The sequence below is a fragment of the Monosiga brevicollis genome, genomic scaffold, assembly GCF_000002865.3.
Source record: "Monosiga brevicollis MX1 MONBRscaffold_13 genomic scaffold, whole genome shotgun sequence".
Taxonomy (NCBI): domain Eukaryota; class Choanoflagellata; order Craspedida; family Salpingoecidae; genus Monosiga; species Monosiga brevicollis.
This window is the reverse complement of record NW_001865050.1, coordinates 989762-1012650: the sequence shown is the minus strand read 5'-3', so window position 1 is coordinate 1012650 and position 22889 is coordinate 989762. Positions and strand designations below refer to the sequence as shown.

Below are 22889 nucleotides of genomic sequence, written 5' to 3'. Positions count from 1 at the left end.
TTTTTTGTTGGTGGCTTTTTTCTGTTTGCGGGTTCAAGGAGAAGCCCTGCCAGTGGTATCAGCTGTCGCGTTGTCTCGTCAGTGTCTCTCTGCGGCTCTGCACCTCGACGTGGAGGTGCCCACAACGCTTGTTGGGAGGCCGTTTGCATTGTGACCTGAGCGAGCATCGACCTTGGCGGCGCCGGTCTTTTCTTCCAAGTCAAAAGCAGAAGGAAGCACACTGGTCAGCCAGAGGACGTCTGACGTTGCTTTAACCCCGAGCACCAGGTGAGCCGTGCAACTGCCTTGTGCCGTGCGCACGCCGAGCCGCCCTTGACCGTGTATTCGCCTTTGCGCTCATCAAGTCGTGCATTACTGAACCTCGCGGCGGACGACAGTCATCATGGCCAAAGGCAAGGACTATTTGGGCAGCGACCAGCGTCGTGTCGTTGACGACAAGGCCGAGACGGAGGACATTCAAGGTTGGTTGATGAGTGATGAGATGGCTTTTGGTTCGGGTGGCTGCCCTCGGTCCACAGGTACCATATGCTCACGAGAGCCGCCGACTCACGCGCCATTTGCCCCGCCCTGGTGTCCGTCTGCTTTTTCCGTCAGCCCTCGATGCTGGTGACATTGCCATGCTCAAAACCTATGGTGTGGGCCCTTACACCAACGCCATTAAAGACGCGGAGAAGGACGTGAACACTCGCCTCAAGAAGATCAAGGAAATGACCGGTATCAAGGAGTCAGACACGGGCTTGGCCCACCCCAGTTTGTGGGATCTGGCCGCAGATAAGCAGATGATGAGCGAGGAGCACCCCCTCCAAGTGGCCCGCTGCACCAAAATCATGGCCGGTGACACGGAGGATGAGAACAAATACCTCATCCACATCAAGCAGATTGCCAAGTTTGTGGTGGCTCTCCACGAGAAGGTTGCCCCGACTGACATTGAAGAGGGCATGCGCGTGGGCGTCGACCGCACCAAGTACCAGATCCACATTCCCCTGCCCCCCAAGATTGACGCCAGCGTTACCATGATGCAGGTAGAAGACAAGCCCGACGTGACCTACGCTGATGTTGGCGGCTGCAAAGAGCAGATCCAAAAGCTGCGCGAAGTCGTTGAACTGCCCCTCCTCCACCCGGAGCGCTTTGTGGATCTGGGCATCGACCCGCCCAAGGGCATCCTCCTCTACGGCCCACCCGGTACCGGCAAGACCCTGTGCGCTCGTGCCGTCGCCAATCGTACCGATGCTGCCTTTATTCGTGTCATTGGTTCGGAACTGGTCCAGAAATACGTCGGCGAGGTGTGTCAGACCTTCGCCCTGTCTTTGCAGGCGTACACCTTGTGACCTGTTGCGCCGCCACCTAACCGCTCGGCCCCTGTTGCTCTCTTCACCTGCTTTCGAAACTCGACACTAGGGCGCTCGCATGGTCCGCGAAATCTTTGAACTGGCACGCACAAAGAAGGCGGCCATCATCTTCTTTGATGAGGTTGATGCTATTGGCGGGGCTCGTGTCGATGACGGCGCCGGTGGTGACAACGAGGTGCAACGAACCATGCTTGAGCTCATCACCCAGCTTGACGGCTTTGATGCTCGTGGCAACATCAAGGTGCTAATGGCTACCAACCGGTACGGTCTTGTCTTTGATTACAACCTTGCAACCCACCATTTCTACGTGGATGCCACAGGAGGCCGCGTCTCGTTCAAAGCCGTCCGCCGACTGTCTTGTGAGCGCTGACATCTCATTCCTTGTGCTCCTTCGCCCACGTTCAACAGACCGGACACTCTGGACCCGGCACTCCTACGTCCGGGTCGTCTGGATCGCAAGGTTGAGTTTAGCCCACCTGACATTGAGGGCTGCGCCAACATCTTCCGCATCCACACCAAGTCAATGTCCGTGGAACGCGGCATTCGCTACGAACTCCTTGCACGCCTCTGTCCCAACTGCACGGGTGCCGAGGTTCGCTCCGTCTGCACCGAGGCCGGCATGTACGCCATTCGTGCCCGGCGCAAGGTGGCCACCGAGAAGGACTTTATCGATGCCATCAACAAGGTCATCAAGGGCTTTGCCAAGTTTAGCTCTACTGCCCGTTACATGACATATAACTGAGCCCTGCACTCTTTGCACTCGCCGGCATGGTCCGCACCCGTGTGCTTGTGCTTGTTTTTCTGCCTTGGGGGTGCTACATCGGCTCGCTACGAGCCCCTGCTTGATGAAGATAAAAACCAGTTGAATCACAGTTGTCGAACCATCGGGTACTCATCATTAGATCATCCCAGGACGCGATCTTGAAGAAAGAATGGCATGAGGATGGGTAGGCGTGTCTGTTGAGAGAAAGCGCAATGCGTGGGACAAGGCGAATATTATCATGTCGATTGGGAGGAAGAGAAGATCGAATCGGGTTGAGATGATGGGGAAGCGAGGCTTGAGCAGCCAGGTCCTAAATAACAAGGCCATGTCACGCACGGCGTCTGGCGTCTATTACAAAGCGAGGGCGCTGGCGTTGCTCGCCACGGTCACTCGGCCGGGGTCGGGTAGTGCGGCTCTAATGCCGCTTCCAGATCTGGCCAGTAGTCTGGGTGCTCGCGCTGCCAAGCAATGGTGCTCCTCAGGCCATCACGCCATGACGTGCCGGGCGCCCACCCGAGCTGAAGCAAGTTTTCGTTGGCGACGAGGTACCGACGATCTTGAAAGCAACGGTCCTGCGTGCGGCGATTGCAGATTCGAGTCGAACCTGTCAGCAAGCGCAGCAACTAGGCAAGGCACAGCGAGTGGGGGTGCATGACCATCGCACCTCGACGTGGGTAATCAAGGATCGCGGCTTGCCGAGGAGATCACAAATGTCTTGCGCGACTTGTAGCACGGACAGCTCCGTGTCAGTGCCAATATTGTATGTTTGGCCTGGTAAGCCTGTTTTTTTCAAAAAAAAAGAACAAAAGGTAGTGAGCATGCATGAATAACCAAGCGCTCAGATGGGCACGCGCACACGTGCAGACCCGTACCTCGGTGGACGAGAATGTCAAATGCCCGAGCAACATCTTGAACAAAAACATAGCCGCGTTGCTGCGAGCCATCACCGTGCAAGGTCAAGCACTGGTCACGGAGGGCCTGGTAGATGAGCTTGGGCACCAGCTTTTCTGGGTGCTGATGAGGCCCATACACCTAAGATGAATGAAGGATGAGAGATCAGGGCCGGAGCCCATGGTGCGGCTGCTGGACATGAACTGAAGGGGTGGGGAGGGGAGAGGGCGGGCAGCATACATTATTGCCACGGGTGACAATGACTGGAAGGTCATACGACTTTTGATAGGCCTTGACCATCATCTCTGCGGCTGCCTTGCTGGCAGCATAAGGGTTGGTCGGGTTGAGTGGGGAGATTTTCTCCAAAAAGTGGCGGTCTTCGCCCGGCACTGTTTCGCCGTACACTTCGTCTGTGCTGACGTGGACAAAGAGCTGGACAATATCGCGGTGGCGCTAACAATGGCGACGCAGGTGAACCCGAAAGAGCGTCGCAAATGATGGATTTGAATTTGCAGCGGCAAGCTTGTGCAAGAATAGAGCGAAGGATGGGTTGGGACCTACCTTGGCAGCCTCGAGCATGACATGTGTTCCGAGCATGTTGTTGTGGGTGAAAGAGAAGCTGTTGGCGAAGGAGCGATCGACGTGGGTTTGGGCTGCAAAGTGCAAGATGGTATCACAGCGGTGCGTGCAGAGAAGATGCTCCACGGCTGCAAGATCGGTAATGTCACCGTGGACAAAGGTGAGCCGCGGATGCTCGGGTAGGTTGCGTCGATTGGCACAGTACATGAGGGCATCCACGACAACGAGCTCATAGGTTTCATAGGTGGTCAAAAAGTGCTTGGCCACGTGTGAGGCTATAAAGCCGGCGCCGCCCGTGATCAGCAGTCGCTGTGGTTGATGGGCCCGGCCCTGGGGCTCTCTTTGAGCCTCGCCCGCATCCATGGCAGCGTGCGTGGCTACGGCCGCGACTGGCCCACTGGCTTTGCGAGTGTGCTGATTTGGCTGTTGATGATGGTCAGCGGGGCTGCGGCCAATGGCGTGGCAGTGCCACGTTATCAATACCAAAATGGCAACCTGAACAAGTGGCCACTAGGAATCCAATGCCGCTGCCCTTTGCTATCGTGACCATCACACGTACCCTGCGCCAGTCAGTCTTTGACTCGCATGCACGATCAAGCTCACGCCACGCCAACGCCTCTGATGAAGGCCACCTCACTCAGTTCAGTGATGCCAACCGGACCCGCGAGCCACATTCAAAAGCACATCGGAGTGAAACAACGAATACCCGCGCCACCCTCGATGCAGCCACCACTGCCACCACTGCCACCACTGCCAAAAACCGCGCAGCTCCCTCTCTCTCTCTCTCTCTCTCTCTCTCTCTCTCTGAAATGCTTGACTGCAAAAACAGACGGCTGGGTGAAGATGTAAAATACTTTTCTCGCACACACACTCAAACTCTCAAACTCTCAAGCTCTTACACGCTTCACTCTTCTCTCTCTCAAGCTCTCTCTCTCTCTCTCTCAAGCTCTTTCTCTCTCTCTCAAGCTCTCAAGCTCTCTCTCAAGCTCTCTCTCTCTCTCAAGCTCTCTCTCTCTCAAGCTCTCTCTCTCTCAAGCTCTCTCTCTCTCAAGCTCTCTCTCTCTCAAGCTCTCTCTCTCTCAAGCTCTCTCTCTCTCAAGCTCTCTCTCTCTCTCTTCATTTTGTTGCTCTCTCACTCTCTCCCTCTTCATTTCATTTTTTTTTTTTTTTGCTTCTGGCGGCCGTGTCTCAACCGATATCATGGTACGTGTGAAGCTGGCTCGACTTGGCTGAGGCGCGTGTGGGGTGGGGTGATTGTGCGGGTTTCTCTGCGGATGACATGGCTGCTGCGTGACTCGTGATTTGCGATTGCTCACGGTGCTGTAGACGGACATTCATGTTTGCACCATCCCTGACGAGGTCAAGGCAGCGCTCCGAAAGTTTCGCTTTCGCAAGGCCAAGAACTGCGCCGCCATCATCAGTGCGTACATGACTGTCTTTGCTGCACCCGATTCATCTTCCCCGGCCTGCCACAAGCTCCTACTCACCAGCCCCCGCTGTCCATCCTCCAGTGAAAATCGACGTCAAGTCCATGGAGGTCGAGATTGAGGATGAGATGGAAGATTGCACCATCGCTGAAGTGGCCGAAGAGCTCCCCGAGTTCAACCCTCGCTTCGTCGCCTACAGGTGAGAAGAGCTGCTGTGCTCGACCATACGTCGTTCCTGACCATGGCCATCTTTCGGCGGGAAGCTCTGGTGAATTATGGTGCGCTCATCTGAGGATGACCCTTTGTGGTGTGGTTGTCATAACAGCTACTGCCATGATCATGGCGATGGACGCATCTCCTACCCGCTCTGCTTCATCTACTACTGCCCCAGTGGTAGGCATGGTTCATACTGCCCCGTGTCTTTGTGCTTGCACCTGCCTTCTCATTTTTGTTTCGTGATCCTAGGCGTCAAGCCTGAGACAAACATGATCTATGCTGGCTCGAAACCCTCGGTCCTTGCTGCCACTGATATTACCAAGGTCGGGCCGCCATTGCTTGTCACAAGATTCACCGAACCCATTGGCTCGCGCGCACCTGTCAGCCCTGATTTGCATTCTGCCCTGCTATCTGACAGGTCTTTGAGATGCGCGATGCCGAAGACATGACCGAGGAGTGGCTGAAGACCAAGCTTGGCTTTTTCGGCTAATCACCGAGCTCAATGCGATCATATCCGAGTCTTTGGTGTGAAGTGTGAAGGTGTGCAAATGAGTGGAATATGCGGCTGAGCTGGTCGAATAGTCAACCCTGCTCGGTTATGCCGTGACATTGTCGTAAAGAGTCAGTTGGAGAGGGGGCGGGGGCTGTTGTTCTTTTTTCTGGTTGTTGTTGTGATGGTGTGAACCTAAAACGTGCGCCCTCAGGCAGGTTGTGGACACTTGCATGTGCCTACATGCTGCCCCAGCGTTTGAACTGTAGATGCATTAGCTTGGCGTGATGCCGTGGCATTGACATGTAAATTCATTCGAAAAAACGACGCGCTAGGTTGATTTCCATCAAGAGAGGTAGCATGCTGGGAAAAAAAAAATGGTCAACACAGGCAGCAGCACCACCACCACCGGGTTTGTGAGTGACTGTCCCCGGCCCCGGGGAAGAAAAAATCAAGAGCATCGCTTTAGGCAAATGTTGACTTGTCGTCATCGGCCAGCAAGGCATACATCATGCTGCACCCAGACATTAAAAAAAGCAAATAGGGTGAGGCATAAGACGATTGCATATGGCCGCCGCGTGGTGCTGGTATGGCTGAGCCCAGCTGCCATTCGCAACAACACGTACCGATACAAAAAGTAGAAAAAGGTCAGCATGTAGAAAGCCAGCTTGACGGCGGATTCAACGTTGTTGTGACGCATTTCATCCCGGTTGAACATCTCGGTCATGTCGTAAATGCCCGGTTGAGACATCATGGGGCGGTTCAGGTAGCGCCAGACATGGTAACAGGTCAAAGGTGCCATCAGCAATGCACACATCCAGTTGCCCGTCAAGAGGAATAACAGCGTCAGAACACCCTGCGCAATGTACTCGGGCAGCACCAGCTACCAGTCCAGATTAAATCGGTGTGAGCAGGAAGCGCGTCTAACGCATCACGATGTGTCGAGTTGGGCTGACTCAACAAGAGGCTGGTCGGTCGGTCAAGTCGTACCGGGTTGAGGGAGTTGCACACGTCAATAGGGTTCTTGTGATCATGCGCCAGCTCATCAAAGGCCAGGAGCTAGATTTGACAATGCCACGCCACATGAGCGAGACGGGAGCTGGGCGAGGCGGGAGTCGAGCGAGTCGGTCCAAGCAAGCATTGCATGGTGCAAAAAAAAAAAAAAAAAGGGCGGGGGCGCCCGGCCAACTCCAACAAGCGCAAGCCTTGACCTACATTGTAAACCATGAGGAAAAGGAGAGCCACCACGACAACGACGGCAAAGATCCAGAGCAAGACGTCTGCGGTCATGATGCTGGTCTATCTGCAGGCATCCGTCGAGCCAGAAGTTGATAAGAACACGTCCAGTGGCCTGTTCGACCAGTCTCGGCACCCCAGCAATCACGTACCGTCCAAGCAACGGAAAAGAAGATGAAGAAGATGAAGAACCCCTCGAGAACTCAACACCCTCACTCCCCAGCGATTCGGATACAAGACGCCAAGCCCTAGAAGAAAGCACCACCCCGAGCGATGCCGTTCCGTCCACTGTCAACTGCAAAAAGCACACAAAGCGAGAGAGAGACAGATTGAAGCGAGAGACAGAGAGATTGAAGAGGGAGAGAGAGAGACAGAGAGATTGAAGAGAGAGAGAGAGAGAGACAGAGACAGAGAGAGAGACAGAGACAGAGACAGAGACAGAGACAGACAGAGACAGAGACAGACAGAGAGACAGAGAGACTGAGAGACTGAGACAGACTGAGACAGAGAGACTGAGACAGACTGAGACAGACAGAGAGAGGCAGAGAGAGAGCAGACACAAGAGATTATTGCAGAGGTTGATGTAGCGAATACAGTGAGAAGGATAATGATACGTTTGCTCCTTGTGACAAGAATGATCCGATTTATTTTTCTCTCTCTCTCTCTCTCCTCTCTCGTCGCCGACTGGGGATGGCCGAGGTAGATACGGCAGCACCGGCCGAGACGGTGGCAGTGGCGGTGGCGGTGGCGGACCAGAACCGGGAGGATGATGGACATGATAATGTAGATGGGTCGGCGCCAGAGGCGCAGCCCGATGCCTCGGAGGAGGCGACCCCGACCGACACTACGGCGGCGCCCGTTGATGAGGCTGAGCCCGACGCGCCCGCCACAGAGGATACAGGTGCTGAGCCCGAGACGAGCGCGGTCTCAGAGGCCGAGGTCAGCAAGCAGGAAGCTGAAAACATGGATGCGTCAGCAGACGTTGCGGCGTCTGAGGAACAGAGCACCTCCGCAGCCGTGGACACGGCACCTGAGGATGAGCTGGCGCCCGAGCGCAGCGAGGACAAGCCGGTGTCAGCAGACACGGCGCCCGAGGCTGACGCTGACGCTGATGCCAACGACGATGCGGCCGATCAGACTATGCAGGACGCACAAGCGGATCCCAGTGCTGAGGAGCCGGCCCCCGACGCCAGCAATAACCTTGACATGGAAACAAACGCTGGTATGCCCAAGCACGCGGCACGCCTACAGCCTTGCCCTTTTCTCCCGCCCCGCTCACTGTGCCCCTCATCTCGCTGCTACAGTGCTGGCCAACGTGTTCGGCTTTGATGACGACGATGACGACGAAGACGAAGAGTTTGAGGTGGGCTTGATGATCCTGCCACCGGCTCTTCGTGTCTCGCGCCAGGCCTGCCCCCTTCCACACCAGCAGAGCATCAATCGTTGTTCACCCCGAATCACCCGCTCTGCTTGATGCCACAGGGCTTTGAACAAAGCGAAATTTCGCAGCTCCTGCCCGAGCCCGAACCAGAAGAGGCGCCAAAGGAGAAAAGCAAGACGTACCGCCGCAACCCACGTAAGCACGCCAGCCGCCCGCTGCCAAGGACCAGTACCATAGCACCGGCCGCTGCCGTCGAATTTTGCCCTCTGATCGTTCCCTTGCATACCTTTTGTCGTGCGGGCGCCTGATAGGTTCAAAGCGAGCGGTGGACGAGGATGCCGAAGACGATGGTTCGTCATATGCCCGGACACACTTTGCACGTCTTTGCACGTGTACAACAGTCGACCGAGGATTCTTCTCACACCTGGGCCGTGTCTCGCAGGGCCCGTAGCTCCAATCACGGCTTCTGACGATTCCCCGTGGGCCAAGCTAAAGCGCCCCAAGCGCCGCGCTCAGGATGGTGATGATACCATGAAGGATGAGGTCGTCAAAACGGTCCTCACCCGCATGACCGTGGCCGCGGAAGAGGACATCAAAGCCGTCTACGCCCATCGCCCCGCCGTCTACAAGCTCCGCTATCTTGAATCGGTAGGGCCCACTTGCCCTCCGCCGGCACGACTTTTGATCTTGCTTATTCCCGCTCTTTCCCTGCCCACATGCGCCATGCTTGGTTGTTTGTCTGTTTGTTTGTTTGTTTGCTTTTTGTCCAGGCCAAATCATATATCCAGCACGCTTCGTACCGATTAACCTTTTTTGAGAACGCCGCCTACAAACAATATGCGCTGTGGCTCAAGCCCTTGCCTGACCGCTCCCTGCCCCCTGAGCCGGTTCGTGCTGGGTTATCCATGGCTCTTCATTCGCTAGAATACTGCGTCGCGCTTCAACTCGCCTCACTCTGTCGCTCCCTGCCCCGACCCGCGCGCAATGCCAGGTTCGCAACGCCATGTATAGTGCACTCGAGCACATGCCACCCTTTGACAAACAAGACAAGGAATCCTTTGAGGAATCCAAACTAGGCCGTTTGTGCAACTTTTTGCGCCAGCACCCCAAAGAGACGATTGAGAATAAGCAGCGTCTTACGCGTCTCATTGAAGCCTGGACCCGCCAGCTCACGGGTACACACAACAAGTTTGACCAGGTTTGTTTCTGCACCTGCCCCGTGGCGTACCCGCCCACCTCGCCAGTGTCCGGAGAATCCGTGGCTCATGCCTTGCGGCCTCTGACTGTTGCAGCTGCCGGAGGAAGAGAAGCGCGCGATCGTGTTGCATCAGGCTCGCATGGCACGGCGGGCATCGTCAGGAGGCAACAGCAAAGCATCAGAAGCCCCGGCAGTTGACACTTCTCGTCTACGCCCCGGCGAAAAGGGATTTATTGCCCGTGCCCGCATGCCGCAGCCTCAGACACGCACCTACATCAAGCGACCAGAACACAAGGTGGCGCGCCCCATTGATCCCAACGTCAAGGTATGACACGAGCTCTGACGCTACCTGGCCCGTTCTCCTGGTGCAGCACATCACATTCCTTGTTGGCCACGCTTTCAGGAAACGGTTTCTGCGACTGGATTTGACAAAATGGCCATGAGCTTCAAAAAGCTTCAGCAGTCTTCGCGCCGTGGTGGCACTGGCGCCTCGGTACGTTTGTACTCACCCCTGCAGCCTGCTGCCTCGGACCTTTTGACAACCTCTGCAATCAAGTTTGCATCATCTATCCATAAGCTTGATGATCCTGGTTGTGTCCTGGCTCATATTCCGCTTCCTGCCCAAAGGTCAACATTTCAGGATCCTTCTCTGGCTCGATGAAGTAGTCGCGCCGTTGTTTTCCGAGCCACTCCTCGAGATTCATATTCAATTCATGACAGAGCTCTAGCGCTTTCAACTTTGCCCACTGTTGCCTATTGCTTCAAGAAAAGGGCGACCCTCGCCCATGCGAATGGCTGTTTCGTACCACTAGTCCTCTTGTCGACCTGGCCTCTTGTCGTGACCCCGAACCCTTCCTCATCTCCTACCCCTCTTCCCACACGTCCCCGGCAAAAACAAAAATCTCTTTTTGTTCTCTCTTTTTTCTCTGTTCACTGTATTTTTTATTTTTTTTTACTTTTTCTGTCGTCTCTTTCAAATTCACACACACACACACACACACACACACACACACACACACACACACACACACACACGTTTGAACGACAACGTCGTTGACCTCGTTTCAACGGCAGCCATGGATCAGCCGGTGCGGGAGAGCCCGCCGGCGGATGGTCGACGGGAGGCCCAGCTGCGGGTGCGCCGGTTGATGAAGTCTATCAGGTGGGTATGGGTTGGATGGAGGGCCTGGTTGGGGTGCCGAGTTGAGGTCAGACTGATGATGGACATTGCTTGGTTGTTGGCGTAGCGATTCACAGCTTGAGACAGTGGCGGCAGCCAGTGCTAGCCAGGAGGCGGCTTCTTCAACAGCGACCGTTGGAGCGAGCGGCATGGCTTCAGAAGATGGGACAGAGCGTCCTTGGAACATGCAACAATTTCATCGCCGCGTTGACAGCTACAATCTCAACACCTGGTTCGCCAAGCCCATTCGCCTATCGCCACTCGAGTGTGCCCGCTTTGGCTGGATCAACACGGGCCCCGACACCTTGACGTGTGTCTCGTGCAAAGCTTCCTTTGTCGTCAAGTTTGATGCAAGCTTGGATGCCGACCAACGTAAGTGGGTCCTACCAGCTAGCTTCACGGCCTCCAGCAAGCGCTTTGCTCGCACCAAAAGGCGGGCTTCCAACTTCACGGTGTCGCGTGCGTGGGTCCGCAGGCTCTGCGCTCGCCGAGAGCTATTTTGAAAAGCTAAGCACCGAACACCTCGTCTCCTGCCCATGGAAGGGCAATGCCACGCCCCAATCCCTGGCCATGCCCGCTCTGGGCGTCGCTGCTGTCGAACGTGCCGCCTTCCTGGAACGGTGTGTCGCAGCTTCCGGGTGGAGGATGTTCATGCTTGCTCGCTGCGACTGGCGCCGGCGTAATTCGCTTCGGCTCACCATGTTTGCGCCTGCCTCTGATAGAGTGAATCTCATTGACCGCCGTTTGGGTCAGCTGCCCGAGTTGAAGGGTGCCCTCACGGTCCGCACCCAACTCAAACGGCTACAAACCCGCCTTGAACGTGAGCTCTTGCTAGCCGTGTCCTTCTCCTTTTAAGCGTGCAACCAAGATGCAAGCGCAGGCCATGGGTGACTCACTGCCCGCACACTCGTGTGTGTGTGCGTGCGCGCGCGTCTCGCTCCCACTGTGCATAGGCAATGCAAATGCGGCAGCCACCGTGCTGGCTCTGGCCCATTGGACCACATTGACGTCCCATGCCGACCAACACTACCTTTACTGCCAAACCTGCCACCGCCGTTGCAACATTCATAGCTATAGCGTCGTCGAAGCCACCAACGTCATTCCCCGCAGCGCCCCAGCCCGCCGTCTCAGTGGCACACACGCCCCTACCTCCGGTCAGCCATAGCGTGTGCCAACGCGCCCGCGCTAGAGATGGGTCGATCACGGCTGCATGCACTCATCCACCCCTCTCCCGACACGTCCCCCCCTTATCATGACAGAGACAAGTGAGGATGAGCGCACTGCCTCTGGCAGCGTATCTCTCGTTGAACCAAGCACCCCAACACCTACACGGGTGTCCTCCACCCAGCGCACGCCTGGCTCCGACGCGCATGTGGCCGTTCGTTGGGCATCCCCTGCCACCAGTGGCCCTAGCTCGCGACTGCACACCCCGACGCAGCGCACCCCTGGTGCGGTGACCGAGAGCCCCGAGGTGATCCGACGCGCACAAGCAGCGCAAGCCATTGACACATCAAAGCCGAGGTGGGCCCTTGCTTTCTCCTCTTTGTTGGTGCCTGGGTTGCTTCGAGACTCTCTTGTGCCGTTGCTGTGCGTCTTGTGGGTGAATGATGTGCGCCCAAATTCCGAGCCGGGGGAGGGGGGTGGGCAATTCTTCTCATAGCCCGTGTCTTGCCGTGAAATTTCGACCATCTATTTGCTGAAGATTCGGTGCTGCGGCAACGAGCCAGAGCCACCTGCTATTTGGCAAGCCCATTTATTACCAAGGTTTGATGTGCTACACTGCACCAGAGGGCTGGCCTTTTCTACCACGCAGGTGCAGACTTATTCGCCCGGCATATGTGCCCACCCCATGTACAGCGCCGGCCAGTGGCACTGCAGCTGGTAGCAGCAAAGGAGCAGTCTCCTCACCGGGCCTTGCAAACTCAACCTCAACCTCACAGGTACGCTTTGGGCCAGTAAGCGTTGGGTTTGACCTTGATCTTGCTTGTTCGACCGACCGACCGACCGACCGACCGACCGACCGAGCCGTGCTTACTTTAAGACCTCGCCCCTGGGCCCATTTTAATTTGATAGGCACCCCCAGCCAAGCGCGTCAAGACTGTCCAGGTACATGACTCTGCGAGACTTGCCTGTCGTGGCTTGAACGCTTTCGCTACACGCGTGGAAGTAAACCGATGCGATCCGACCTCACTGGTTCTGTCAATTCGTTTTGTTCTAGTTGGGCCCATTTGACCCGCTGCGAGAGCATCGAGCATATTGTCCTTTTAGCAATGCCGAGCGCGTTCACCGACTATTCAACCTTTTGCTCGCTGATGAAGGGGATCAACGCTCGGGAGCCAACGGCAAGCTGCAAGGTGAAAACCTTGTTGCCGCCGTTCGCAACCTCAAGCAAATGCTACATGCCAACTAGTCTGGCGTGCTGAACAGGCAGCCAGTAAGAAAAGGGACACCCATGAATCCATTCTCAGCCTGAAAGAATCAGTCCCTCTTCTTCCCTCCTGCGCTCTCTCACAACATTGCACCGTGTCCCCCTTGTCTTGCACAACCCCGACTCCTCTGCCTGTACCTGTTTCTGTGATTTCTGTGGTCTCTGTGTCTCTGTGTCTCGGTGTCTCGGTGTCTCGGTGTCTCTGTGTCTCTGTGTCCCTGTGTCTCCGTGTCTCTGTCCCTCTGTCCCTCTGTCCTTATGTCCCTGTGTCCCTGTGTCCCTGTGTCTCTGTGTGGCACTCTCTCCAAAACTCTCTCTTTCTCATACTCTTACATGTGTGTTCTCTCTCTCTCTGTCGCTCTCTCTCTCTCTCTCTCTCTCTCTCTCTCTCTCTCTCTCTCTCTCTCTCTCTCTCTCTCTCTCTCTCTCTCTCTCTCTCGACTGAGATTGGTACCGGCTGTTTGGGGTCCTTGGGGAGAGGGAGGGATCAAAGCGAAGCGAGAGAGAAGACGCGATGGCAGCGGAGGGGCAGCTGGTTTCGGGTCCCTGTTGCAGGGGGTGTGCCGTTTTTGCGCAATTATTCCAGGCCTGTTAAGGGCCTTGTTGAGGCGTTGGTCGCGGGCACGCTGCTCGGTCATCGCCATCATGGGTGCACGAGCTCGGCGCCGACGCTGGAATCGGCGTGCGCACTCTCCTTCTGCTAGCTCTGACGGCAGTGCCCATGAGCTCAGAGATTCGCGAGCCATGCGCAAGGCCTCCACCGTGTCCCGCAGCAGTGAGCAGCAGCTGCAGCTGGCGAGCGTCATCAACTCGCTCTGGCAGGATCTGATCGACTGCATCGATGTCATCACCGAGCACCCCGACCCTTGGCTCATGACTGGCCGGTAGGCTAGAGCTTTGCTTGCTCCTCGTCAACACTGCCGACCCCGTGCCTCAACCTTTTCCCCCCGCGCTTCGGGCCCTCCCTCACTGCTCCACTCGCATGCATGGCTCGCTCACCTCCTCACCATCCACTTGCCCCGCTAGCCTCTTTCTGGTTGGCTGTCATTCAGCACGCCACCTTCCCGCCGTTCCACGGCTGGCGATGGTGACGGCCAACGTGGATGACCCCTTGGATCAGGCCACCATCGAAGGCTACAACCGCGTCTTTCCCGCATGCTTCAAGGTCGAACTAAACCCTGATGAAGGCCACTACGTACAAATCAACGAGACAGTGCTCCAAGGTCGGCTGTGAGCGCGCAATCTACCGCATTGCACTGGCAACCATGGGTCGTATTTGCTGGCACATGACTTGACGCTGCATGGCCCCTCGACAACAGGCTTGCTGGGCCCGATCATGTTGCAGCTTTTCTTGTTTGCAAATCTCCTTGGGCTCGTATACCTGCCCTTTGTGATTCTGGCCACGGTGGTCGTTCTGGCTCTGGAATACGAGCAGGAATGTACGGTTGGCGAGCTCCGCATCACCACTGTTCTCATCATCAAGGTGGGCTTGATATTCGTGGCTTGCGCCCGGTGCCTCCAGCGATGTGAAATGTGGGCTCGTGCTCAGCACCAACTGATTCTTCCCGCAGGCCGTCCTCAGCTTTGCTATGCTTCTAAACCGTATCGTGATCTATCTGGAAACATTGCGCTGGAAACAGCGCATTTCTACCTCTCGCCGGCAGATTGTTCAAAACAATAAAGCTGGTGCGCCTCCCCAGCCCCTGCCATCCCCTTTGACTGCGAACGCGATGCACTGGGCCGACGCACAACTTGCCATCACATTTGTTATACCTCACTCGATGTGGCTCTTGCAGAACAAGAAGCGTTTCACCGCGCCCGCTCGCTCCTGCCTGCACACCTGCGCCACTTGTCTCAGGATTGGGATGAGCCGTTGCCCTCCGCCTCAACCACCAACCCAAACCACGATCAAACCAGCCGAACTATGCGGGGTCGTCTCGACGGGGCTTGGCTTCATGTACGCGTGTCCTTCCTTCGTGTGCAAACTGGCCCTTGCCCGCTGGCCACTGCGCCCATGCTCAATGTGACCGTGCGGTCGTCGTTCTTCTTGTTTTCCTTGCCTGCGGCTCTCAACCCTTCCAGCGTCTCATGACGACTCGACGCAAGATGGACATTATCCTATACACGTCATTGCGTGCCTTATACTATTACGATCAATTGGAGGCTTCCCCCTCGGCATTTGTTCTCAAAGTTCGACCTTGGCGTGCATACCACACATGACGCCGGCCCCTCCGCCCCCGTGGTCTCACATGAGCATGTTGGCGGCCGTTCGTACGAATCAATTTTGTAGTTTTTGGCCCCGGTCAACCTGGCATGGGACATTGTTGTGATCTCCGTACTCTTCCAGCTTCGCTCCTTTCCCTGCGAAAGTGACAATATCTACGGTCTGCTGTGGTAGGCCCAAACGTGCTGTTTGCCCATTGCTCAAAGCCACCACACTCTTTGCGTGCCTTGGGCGCGAGTATGACTCGAGCGTCTGGTCAATTATTGCCTTGTGCACTCCTAACCGGCTAGGGCGCTGGCCATTGTGGCATTAATGACCTTTCCACAAAAGGGACTTACGCTTGTATACTGGCTCATTCAACTTGCGTTTCGCCCCGATACCGTGCAACGGGGTTTGAAGAACCGCTTGACCAAGGTCAGGCCATGCGACCGACACTCAAGGCTTGCATGGCGCGGTCGGCCTCTCACGCTGCTTTGCACGACCCGCATGACTTGCAGATTGACGAACGTGATTACAGCAACCTACCCATCACCCGATACGCTTTTGATGCTTATTTTGATAAGGGGCGTCCTCAGCGAACGCAAGAGGCCGTGCAGAGCCTTGAACGGCAACTTCGTGGTACGCTCTCCTGCCCATGCCGTGGTGTGGGATGACTAGAAGCTCCTCCTGCTCTACAAAACCTCTCGATAAAAACACAAGGGGTCAATCGGCACTAATTCATACTGGGCTCGCGTCCTCGTGTTTTCAGATGAAGCCAAGGAAAACTCGGTCAAGCATTATTTGTATCTACAGGAGATGTTGGATCGTGCTCTGTTTCAGGCTGCGGAAGCTGATCTCGATTCCGAGTTACTGGAAATGGATGATGATGCCGAACTCGATCAGGAACTGGAGGAGATTGTGACCGGGCGCGATACCCTCCCACGTGCGGCGCGCAATGGGCCACGTTCGACGCAGCTCCGTCGCCGCCTCACCGCCGAAGCCCGGCGCAAGCCCAATGCTGTGCGTCGCTTTCATGCCGGCAGTCTGCAAAAGACGGTGACCTTTAGTCGCTCCGTGAGCGAGGCTGTGGAGGCTCGCAGTCCTCCATTGGAACCCAACGCTCGCGTCACAGCCCAAGCCTCGGCGCCATCCTCGCGGACGCATGACCGGATGTTTGAGCTCATTGGCATTTCACAGCATCTCCTGATGTATTTTCGCTCGGAGTTTAACGACTGTACGTCACAACACCGTTTTGTCGCATGCTTGTTTTGCTGTGGTCGATGCATCTGCCGCCCTGAACCCCCTCTCGCTGACCGTTCACCGTTCATGCCTTGCCGGGTCGGTGTCAATAGTCATTCATGAGATTAACGAGCTAACCGAGCAGCATCACATGATCCAGGCGCTGGAGCGTGTGCCTCGAGCACTGGCAATCACACGAGATTACATCACGCAACTGGAACTTCAGCGCTCGCTGATTGCAGGCCAGATCCAAGCCTTTCAACTAAATCACTTTACTCCCGCAGAGATCGCACTCTTTCAGCATCGCGACGAAGTGTACGAAACGGAGCTGGAGGAAGCCCTATCTGTGCGCCAGGAGCTCTTGGTCCTGGATTCCAAGCCCAAGGCGAACAAGGGAAGCGTGGCCTCGCCATCTGAGCAGGGAGACACGCCCATCCCTGTGTCGCCGCACCCAGGCTCGGCTTTGCGGCCGCCATCTACGCTCATGCGCCCCGATTCTTATGACTCCGTTTTTGAGCCTGACTCTGTGGCTGAGGCGAGCACACAAACCCCCTCACCTGAACGACGCCCGGCGAGCTTTGTGATGCCAGCCAAGCCTGATCCAGCTAAACCGCAGCATCGACCCGTGAGTGCGCGACCCATGCTCTGCCGTCGGCATCTCAGCGCAGCGCGCCAGGTCTCTGAAGAGCAGGCCCGGGCCCTTGAGGCCCACGAGACGCGAGATCGCTGGCGGGCATCTCGCCTGCACCGCGAGAGCCATGCCCTGTACGATGATGACGAAGGGGACCGGGTCACGACAGTACCACGCACCGTCCGAGGCAATGACTTTGTCCTTGACCTTGCATCCCTGGACACACTCGACGATTCTGAACCAAATTCTGGGCGTGCGGCCTACGTTTAGCCCTGGGCAGTGGGCCTGCGGCCCGCTCAACCCCACCATTTGGGGGTGTTGAGAGAAAGACAAATTCAAGGCTGGGCCTCTTCCTATCCATGTCTCTGTTCTTCGCGCAGTGGTCAAAGGAGAGGTAAAAAGCGCCACGATTAGACATAAGCAATGCAGCTAAGTTGACTTCTTCTCCACCACCCACCACCTCGATGATAGGGAATCTCAAGGATTGACACGCAGCCGCACCAGTTGCATCAAGCCAGATACAGCTACAAATACAAACAGATCGATGCCCATAATATCATTTCAAGAAAAAAAGATTGTAAAGTCGAAAAAAAAATTAAATTTTCGATATTTTTTGGGGGTTTTTCTTACATTTGAACACGTCGCGCCTCTGCGCCGCCGTCGCCGTCGTCGCCGATGCAGTCTTGTGGATCGGCCTGACCTTGTCACCTTCTCTGCCTCCCTCCAAAACCTTGTAACCCAAGCCTTGGCTGGTGGAGGACATTGTCGAGCCAGCGAGCTGAGTATCAGGATCCCAGGGGTTCCTTTGCGAGCGACTGACGAGTGGTCGTTACTGGGTGAGGCAGTGATGATGATGATGAAACGCGGATGAGGAAGCGCTTGGTGTCCCCTTGGCACGACAACGCTTTGCATTGCAGATCGGAGCATTGCTGTCCGATTTCTGGGCCCTGCACCCAACCGGAGGTAGCGTGGCAAACCTCTGGTTGCCACCGCTGCTCGCCCTGTCATAATGTCGTGGCTATCCAACTCCATGACCGGCTTGGTCGGGCAAGTGCGCTCGCTTACCGAGGACATTCTCACCGATGAGAGCACCGATGGCTATGGTGCGTGCAAACTGCCCACGCTGGCATATGGCCCTCGTTGGCCACTCTTACTTGACTCTGTTTCGCGCCCCTCGCCCCGCACTTACTCACATCTCTGCTGCTGCTTGATCCCCCAGTTGACCCTGAAACACTCCAGTCGCAACTGCAGGACACTCAACGGCAGCTCGTCGAGTTGTATGATACGGCCATGCGCCTGCAAGAGGAGGTGCGACTCTGCTGTTCCATCACAAAGTGGCCTGCGCAGTCTTTCGACCCTCTCACGTGCCCCTCTCGCCATTCCTTGCCCCTTCTCGTGAGCCCAGCGTGATCGCCTCATTGAAGGTCGCGACACGGCCGAGCGACGGGCTGACGATGCCGAATCGCAAATTCACACGTGCGTTGTTGTTTTTTGCTTTTTGCTTTTTGATTTTATTTTTACCTCCTTCCTTTTCTCGATTCGCAACAATCGTGTCTACCCTTACGATCGTGAGCTGCCCCTTGGGTCACAAACCCGTGCTCCTCGCCTACAGCATGTCCGAGCAATACCGGCATCTGATTGAGGAGAAGCAAGCCGAAATCGACACATACAAAACGGTTGCAGAGCAGATGCGTCAGGAGCATGCCTCAACAGCTCTCGCCGATCTGGCTCAACACAGTCAATGTCCGTCTTGAACTGCCGATTCCATGTGCTTGTCCGGTTTGGACTTGCTTGATTTTCATGCACCGCCGTCACAACGGCTCTGCGATGCTTTTCAAAGCAACTTGTAACGAATTGGCCCTCATGCACGGCTCTGGTGGACCTACTGCCTGCTTCACCCCCGCTAGTGCCCAATCATTTAAAAAATGCTGACTCTACACCCAGTTCCATGGAACCTGGCCTGGACGAAGCACGCACAAACGGCCACGTCGCTCTTCATACAGGTTGGAGCTGCCTGGAGGCTTCAAGACTGTCTCACTACAATGATGCTTTTGAATTGGATCTGCCGACGCTTCCCGTGGGCATGTTTCATTGAACAAAACGATCAATCACAAACTAACATCGCCCCCCTGCCTCTCTCTCCTTCTCTCCTTCTCTTCTTTTTCTTCTTCTTCTTTTTCTTCTTCTCCCCCACCCCTTCTACCCTTGTGTCTAGACAAAGTCGACGAAGACATCAGGGAGTGGCGCACACGGGTTGAAGATCTTGAGGAGCAGCTGCGCTTAGTTGGTGATCAGCACCAAGAGGATATGGTGCAATTGCAGCAGCAGCATGCCAGCCAGTTGGCACAGATGAAGTCTCGCCTACAGGAATTCGAAACCAATTCTGCGGTCCGTGTCATGGTCTGCCCTGGCCCTGCTTTGCCACCGCCAACTCCCACCCAATGCTCCGCCAGCGCCTGTCGTGCTGATCACTTTTTACCTTGATGTGTTTACTTATTTATCTCCTATATTCAATCAGAAACAAAGCCCATCGGTGAGCAATCGAGATGGGGATCGAGCAACGCAAGACGTGCATTCTGATCAAGTCGATGCCTTGCGGTTGGAGCTCGAAGCTGAACGAGAACGCGGTCAGCGGCTAGACCAGCAGTTGACGCTGATGAAAGGGGCCAATCATAAGCTGCGTGAGCAGATTGCCGAGGTTGAGGATGAACTTGCAACGGCACTTGAGGCTGGTGCTGCCAACACCAAAACGAAGGATAGTGACCACGCGCACGCCGAGCTTCAAGCCACAGTCGATGCTCTGCATATGGAGCTGCAAGCTTCGCAACAGAAGATCTCACAGCTCTCCGCAACGCTGAAGCAAGACACCCTTCGCCATCAAAGCACTGAGCGTGAGCTCCGAGCGCGCTTGCAGGAGCTCGAGCTGAACGGGTCTGACAGCCAAACGCAAGCAGGCTCCACTGATGCCGATGTCACGCAACAGCTTCAGACTCGCCTCGCAGACGCGGAACAACAGCTGGCGGAAATGGATGAGCAGCTGGCCGTGGTGGAGGAGCGACTGGAAGATCGTGAACAGGCGTGCCAAGAAGCTGAAAAGCGCGCCGCTGCTGCTGAAGATCGTTTGCAGCTACAAGATGCGCAGGCTGCAGAGCGCGCTGTACGCGCCGAAGCGGAAGTGGAAGCCTGTCGTCTTCGTGAAGCGAGTGCTCAGGAGCGAATTGCGGCGCTCGAGCACGAACTGAGGGAGCTGGAGGCGCAGCATCAGGATTTGACCGAGACTCATGCCACACATGTCACCCGTCTTGAAGCAGAATTAGCAGACGCCCGTGTCGCCACCCCTGCTGTCGAGCATGGTGTGGCAGCTGAGCTCCACGCCGAAATTGTGGCTGCCCTGGAAGGACAGCTTGAGGTAACGTTTGCGTTGTTTAGTCCCCTTGCTGTTCCTTGCTCCATCAAAAATGAAGTTGTAGTGCCTCATAGTGCCTTGCCCTTTGTAGGCGGAGCGGGCAGCTGCTGCGGCTCTGGCGCAAAAACATCAGGCCGCTTTGGAACAGATTGCTGCATTACAGGAACGGGCGGATCACACTCTTCCTTCCAATGATGTAGGCACAGCATGTGACTTTGCAAGTGAACATTCTGGTGACCATCGCTGAGCCTCATCCTGCTGCTGTACCACTCTTGCCAGGAACAAAGTGCTGAGCTGGAGCAAATGGCCTTACGCTGTGAAGGAACCCAGCAGGAGTTGCAGCAAGCTCTGAGTGACATTGACGACCTTCAGCGGGGCCAACAATTGCTGGCGCGCGAGCGCAACGCGTTGTTGACGCAGATTGAGGAGCTGCAGGCTGAATCAAAAAAGATGCCATCAGCCACTACTTTGACACAATCAGAGCCAGAAGGCCTGGTGCCAAAACTCACAATCGCCACCCAAACCGACGAAGCTCCCATGCCCACCGTGGAGCAAGCACCCGCACAGGTGCAAGAGGCACCCGCGCATGCGGAGGAAATATCCGTGGAAACGTCTGTTGTTGAGGCACTTCGAGAAGAGTTGCAACGCACAGAGGCCGTGTTGACCGCACGAGAAGAGGAGATTGCCTCGCTCAAGAGCGCCGTTGAGAAGGCTGAGCAACAGCGCGCGCGTCTTCAACAACACCTGCTGCAGATTGAAGAGCAACGCACACAGCAGCAGCTTGAACTGCTGCGCCACGACGAGCAAGGTGCCTCCGAAGCTCGGCAAGAAGTAGAGCGCCTTCAGAAGGAAATGACAACATTGCACGCTCGAGCCGAGACCTATCGCTCACGTGTTGCTTCCTTGGAAAAGAAGCTCTCCTCCACGGTTTCGGAGAATGAAGAGGCCCGTGCTCAAGTTCGGCTCCAGGCTGACGAACTTGAGCAAGTGCGTCAAGAGATGAATAACCTCCAGATGGTGCTCGAATCCTTCGAGAGTGAGAAGGCCTTGGAGATTGAGGGCGTGCACCATCGACTGCGCGATGAGCTTGATGCTTTGAAAACGCGCGCCGCGCGTGCTGAGCAGGCGCTTGCGGCGGCTGAGCAGGCCCGCGATGCGGCTCAGGAACAGCTGGCAGCGCAACGAACGCAACTGGCCAATGCGCAATACGATCAGGCGATGCAGGCGACACTTGAGCATGACCGTGAACGCCTGCAAAAGCAAGTTGATGATACCAAAGCACGACTTGAACGCGTCATCGCGCGGGCCGATGAGCACCTGATGGATTTGACCTTGCTGAAAAACACCATTGGCCAGTACTTCAGCTCCTCGGAGGGGCCACAACGCGAGCAGGTCCAGGATTTGCTGGCAGACTTGTGTGATCTTCCTGCACTAACGTCTCGCTCTGCACGCGCAGCTTCCCGGCGCTCGCAGGGCCTATTCGGAGGCTGGTTTGGTGGGTCTAACCAAGGCAAGGGTGCAACTGAGCGAGATTCCACAGCTCCGCGCCCTGCTCCAACAGGTGCAGTCGCCGAGGACGGCAGTGCCAGCTTTTCCAGTGTTTTTGTGAGCTTTCTCATGAGTCATAGCCAACGTGATGGTGCACAACCCGAGACTGAGGCGTCTACTACTGGACCCTCAGCTGATCAGCCCGGGAGCACTTCGCAAGCCTCCGCTAATGCCTCAACGCCGAGTACTCGGCCGAACTTTCCCGCACATACCAATACAGCAGCAGTCAACGTCCAGTCCTTGCGCTCTGGCGACCCCATCATGGCTCATGCGCGCGAGGTACCTGTGGTACCGGGTCGTAAATTGCCCCGTGACACAGACCATGCACCCATCATGATAGAAGGACTTTCCATGTCTTCGGGCATTTCACCACTCGAGACGCTCCTGAACCAAAGCCATTCGGCGCCCTCACGACGCTGACGATCGCCTTTCATTTGTCAACACCGGCAGTGAAAAAGCGTATTTGGAAGCACCCTGTCTCGGTTTTCATATCGGATGTTGGTTTAGTCTTGGTTTCTCGTTGTGGATCTCGCGCTTCAAGTCTCTCCCTCTCTATCGCTCTCTCTCTCCTTCCCCCTTTCTCCTCCTCGAGTTCAAGTCCTAGTTAGTGCTGTGCACTCTGCTGTGGCGTCGCTCGCTATTGCGTCGCCTAGCCGCCTCTGTGGCCTGGGACAGTCACGATAATAATGTGTCATAAACTACGATCCAATTGTCTTCTCTGGAA

General features: G+C 56.0%; 7 protein-coding genes across 7 annotated transcripts; 5 read left to right on the top strand and 2 right to left on the bottom strand.

Annotated features, from left to right (window-relative positions):
* Positions 1-15: 15 nt before the first annotated feature.
* On the top strand, positions 16-2091 carry MONBRDRAFT_32838 (uncharacterized protein; the record flags this gene model as incomplete). Its single annotated transcript, XM_001746711.1, has 5 exons — positions 16-267; positions 378-461; positions 595-1283; positions 1399-1610; positions 1758-2091. Exons 2-5 carry the CDS (start codon positions 383-385, stop codon positions 2089-2091), a joined length of 1314 nt encoding a protein of 437 aa, XP_001746763.1. The 5' UTR covers positions 16-267; positions 378-382.
* Positions 2092-2498: 407 nt separating this feature from the next.
* Positions 2499-3945, bottom strand: MONBRDRAFT_9076 (uncharacterized protein; the record flags this gene model as incomplete). The annotated part of the gene is made up of 4 exons (XM_001746584.1): positions 2499-2735; positions 2971-3144; positions 3244-3435; positions 3565-3945. 4 exons carry the CDS (start codon positions 3943-3945, stop codon positions 2499-2501), a joined length of 984 nt encoding a protein of 327 aa, XP_001746636.1.
* An 837-nt stretch (positions 3946-4782) lies between these two features.
* MONBRDRAFT_9075 (uncharacterized protein) lies at positions 4783-5715 on the top strand (the record flags this gene model as incomplete). The annotated part of the gene is made up of 6 exons (XM_001746710.1): positions 4783-4785; positions 4909-5002; positions 5094-5208; positions 5335-5402; positions 5475-5548; positions 5644-5715. 6 exons carry the CDS (start codon positions 4783-4785, stop codon positions 5713-5715), a joined length of 426 nt encoding a protein of 141 aa, XP_001746762.1.
* Positions 5716-6009: 294 nt separating this feature from the next.
* MONBRDRAFT_32837 (uncharacterized protein) lies at positions 6010-7255 on the bottom strand. Its single transcript, XM_001746583.1, has 5 exons — positions 7104-7255; positions 6931-7018; positions 6706-6774; positions 6342-6598; positions 6010-6229 (listed from the first exon to the last, which is right to left on the bottom strand). Exons 2-5 carry the CDS (start codon positions 7003-7005, stop codon positions 6181-6183), a joined length of 450 nt encoding a protein of 149 aa, XP_001746635.1. The 5' UTR covers positions 7006-7018; positions 7104-7255; the 3' UTR covers positions 6010-6180.
* Positions 7256-7641: 386 nt separating this feature from the next.
* Positions 7642-10196, top strand: MONBRDRAFT_9074 (uncharacterized protein; the record flags this gene model as incomplete). Its single annotated transcript, XM_001746709.1, has 9 exons — positions 7642-8173; positions 8256-8314; positions 8434-8527; positions 8775-8980; positions 9103-9219; positions 9324-9530; positions 9625-9855; positions 9934-10023; positions 10158-10196. The coding sequence occupies 9 exons, from the start codon at positions 7642-7644 to the stop codon at positions 10194-10196; spliced, it is 1575 nt and encodes a 524-aa protein (XP_001746761.1).
* A 410-nt stretch (positions 10197-10606) lies between these two features.
* Positions 10607-17481, top strand: MONBRDRAFT_9073 (uncharacterized protein; the record flags this gene model as incomplete). The annotated part of the gene is made up of 12 exons (XM_001746708.1): positions 10607-10692; positions 10778-11082; positions 11186-11530; positions 11970-12231; positions 12524-12650; positions 12929-13064; positions 13725-14022; positions 14165-14361; positions 14458-14621; positions 15860-15980; positions 16111-16575; positions 16694-17481. The coding sequence occupies 12 exons, from the start codon at positions 10607-10609 to the stop codon at positions 17479-17481; spliced, it is 3294 nt and encodes a 1097-aa protein (XP_001746760.1).
* A 739-nt stretch (positions 17482-18220) lies between these two features.
* MONBRDRAFT_9072 (uncharacterized protein) lies at positions 18221-22585 on the top strand (the record flags this gene model as incomplete). Its single annotated transcript, XM_001746707.1, has 7 exons — positions 18221-18314; positions 18431-18519; positions 18617-18687; positions 18824-18954; positions 19427-19599; positions 19730-20620; positions 20897-22585. 7 exons carry the CDS (start codon positions 18221-18223, stop codon positions 22583-22585), a joined length of 3138 nt encoding a protein of 1045 aa, XP_001746759.1.
* Between the last annotated feature and the right edge of the window lie 304 nt (positions 22586-22889).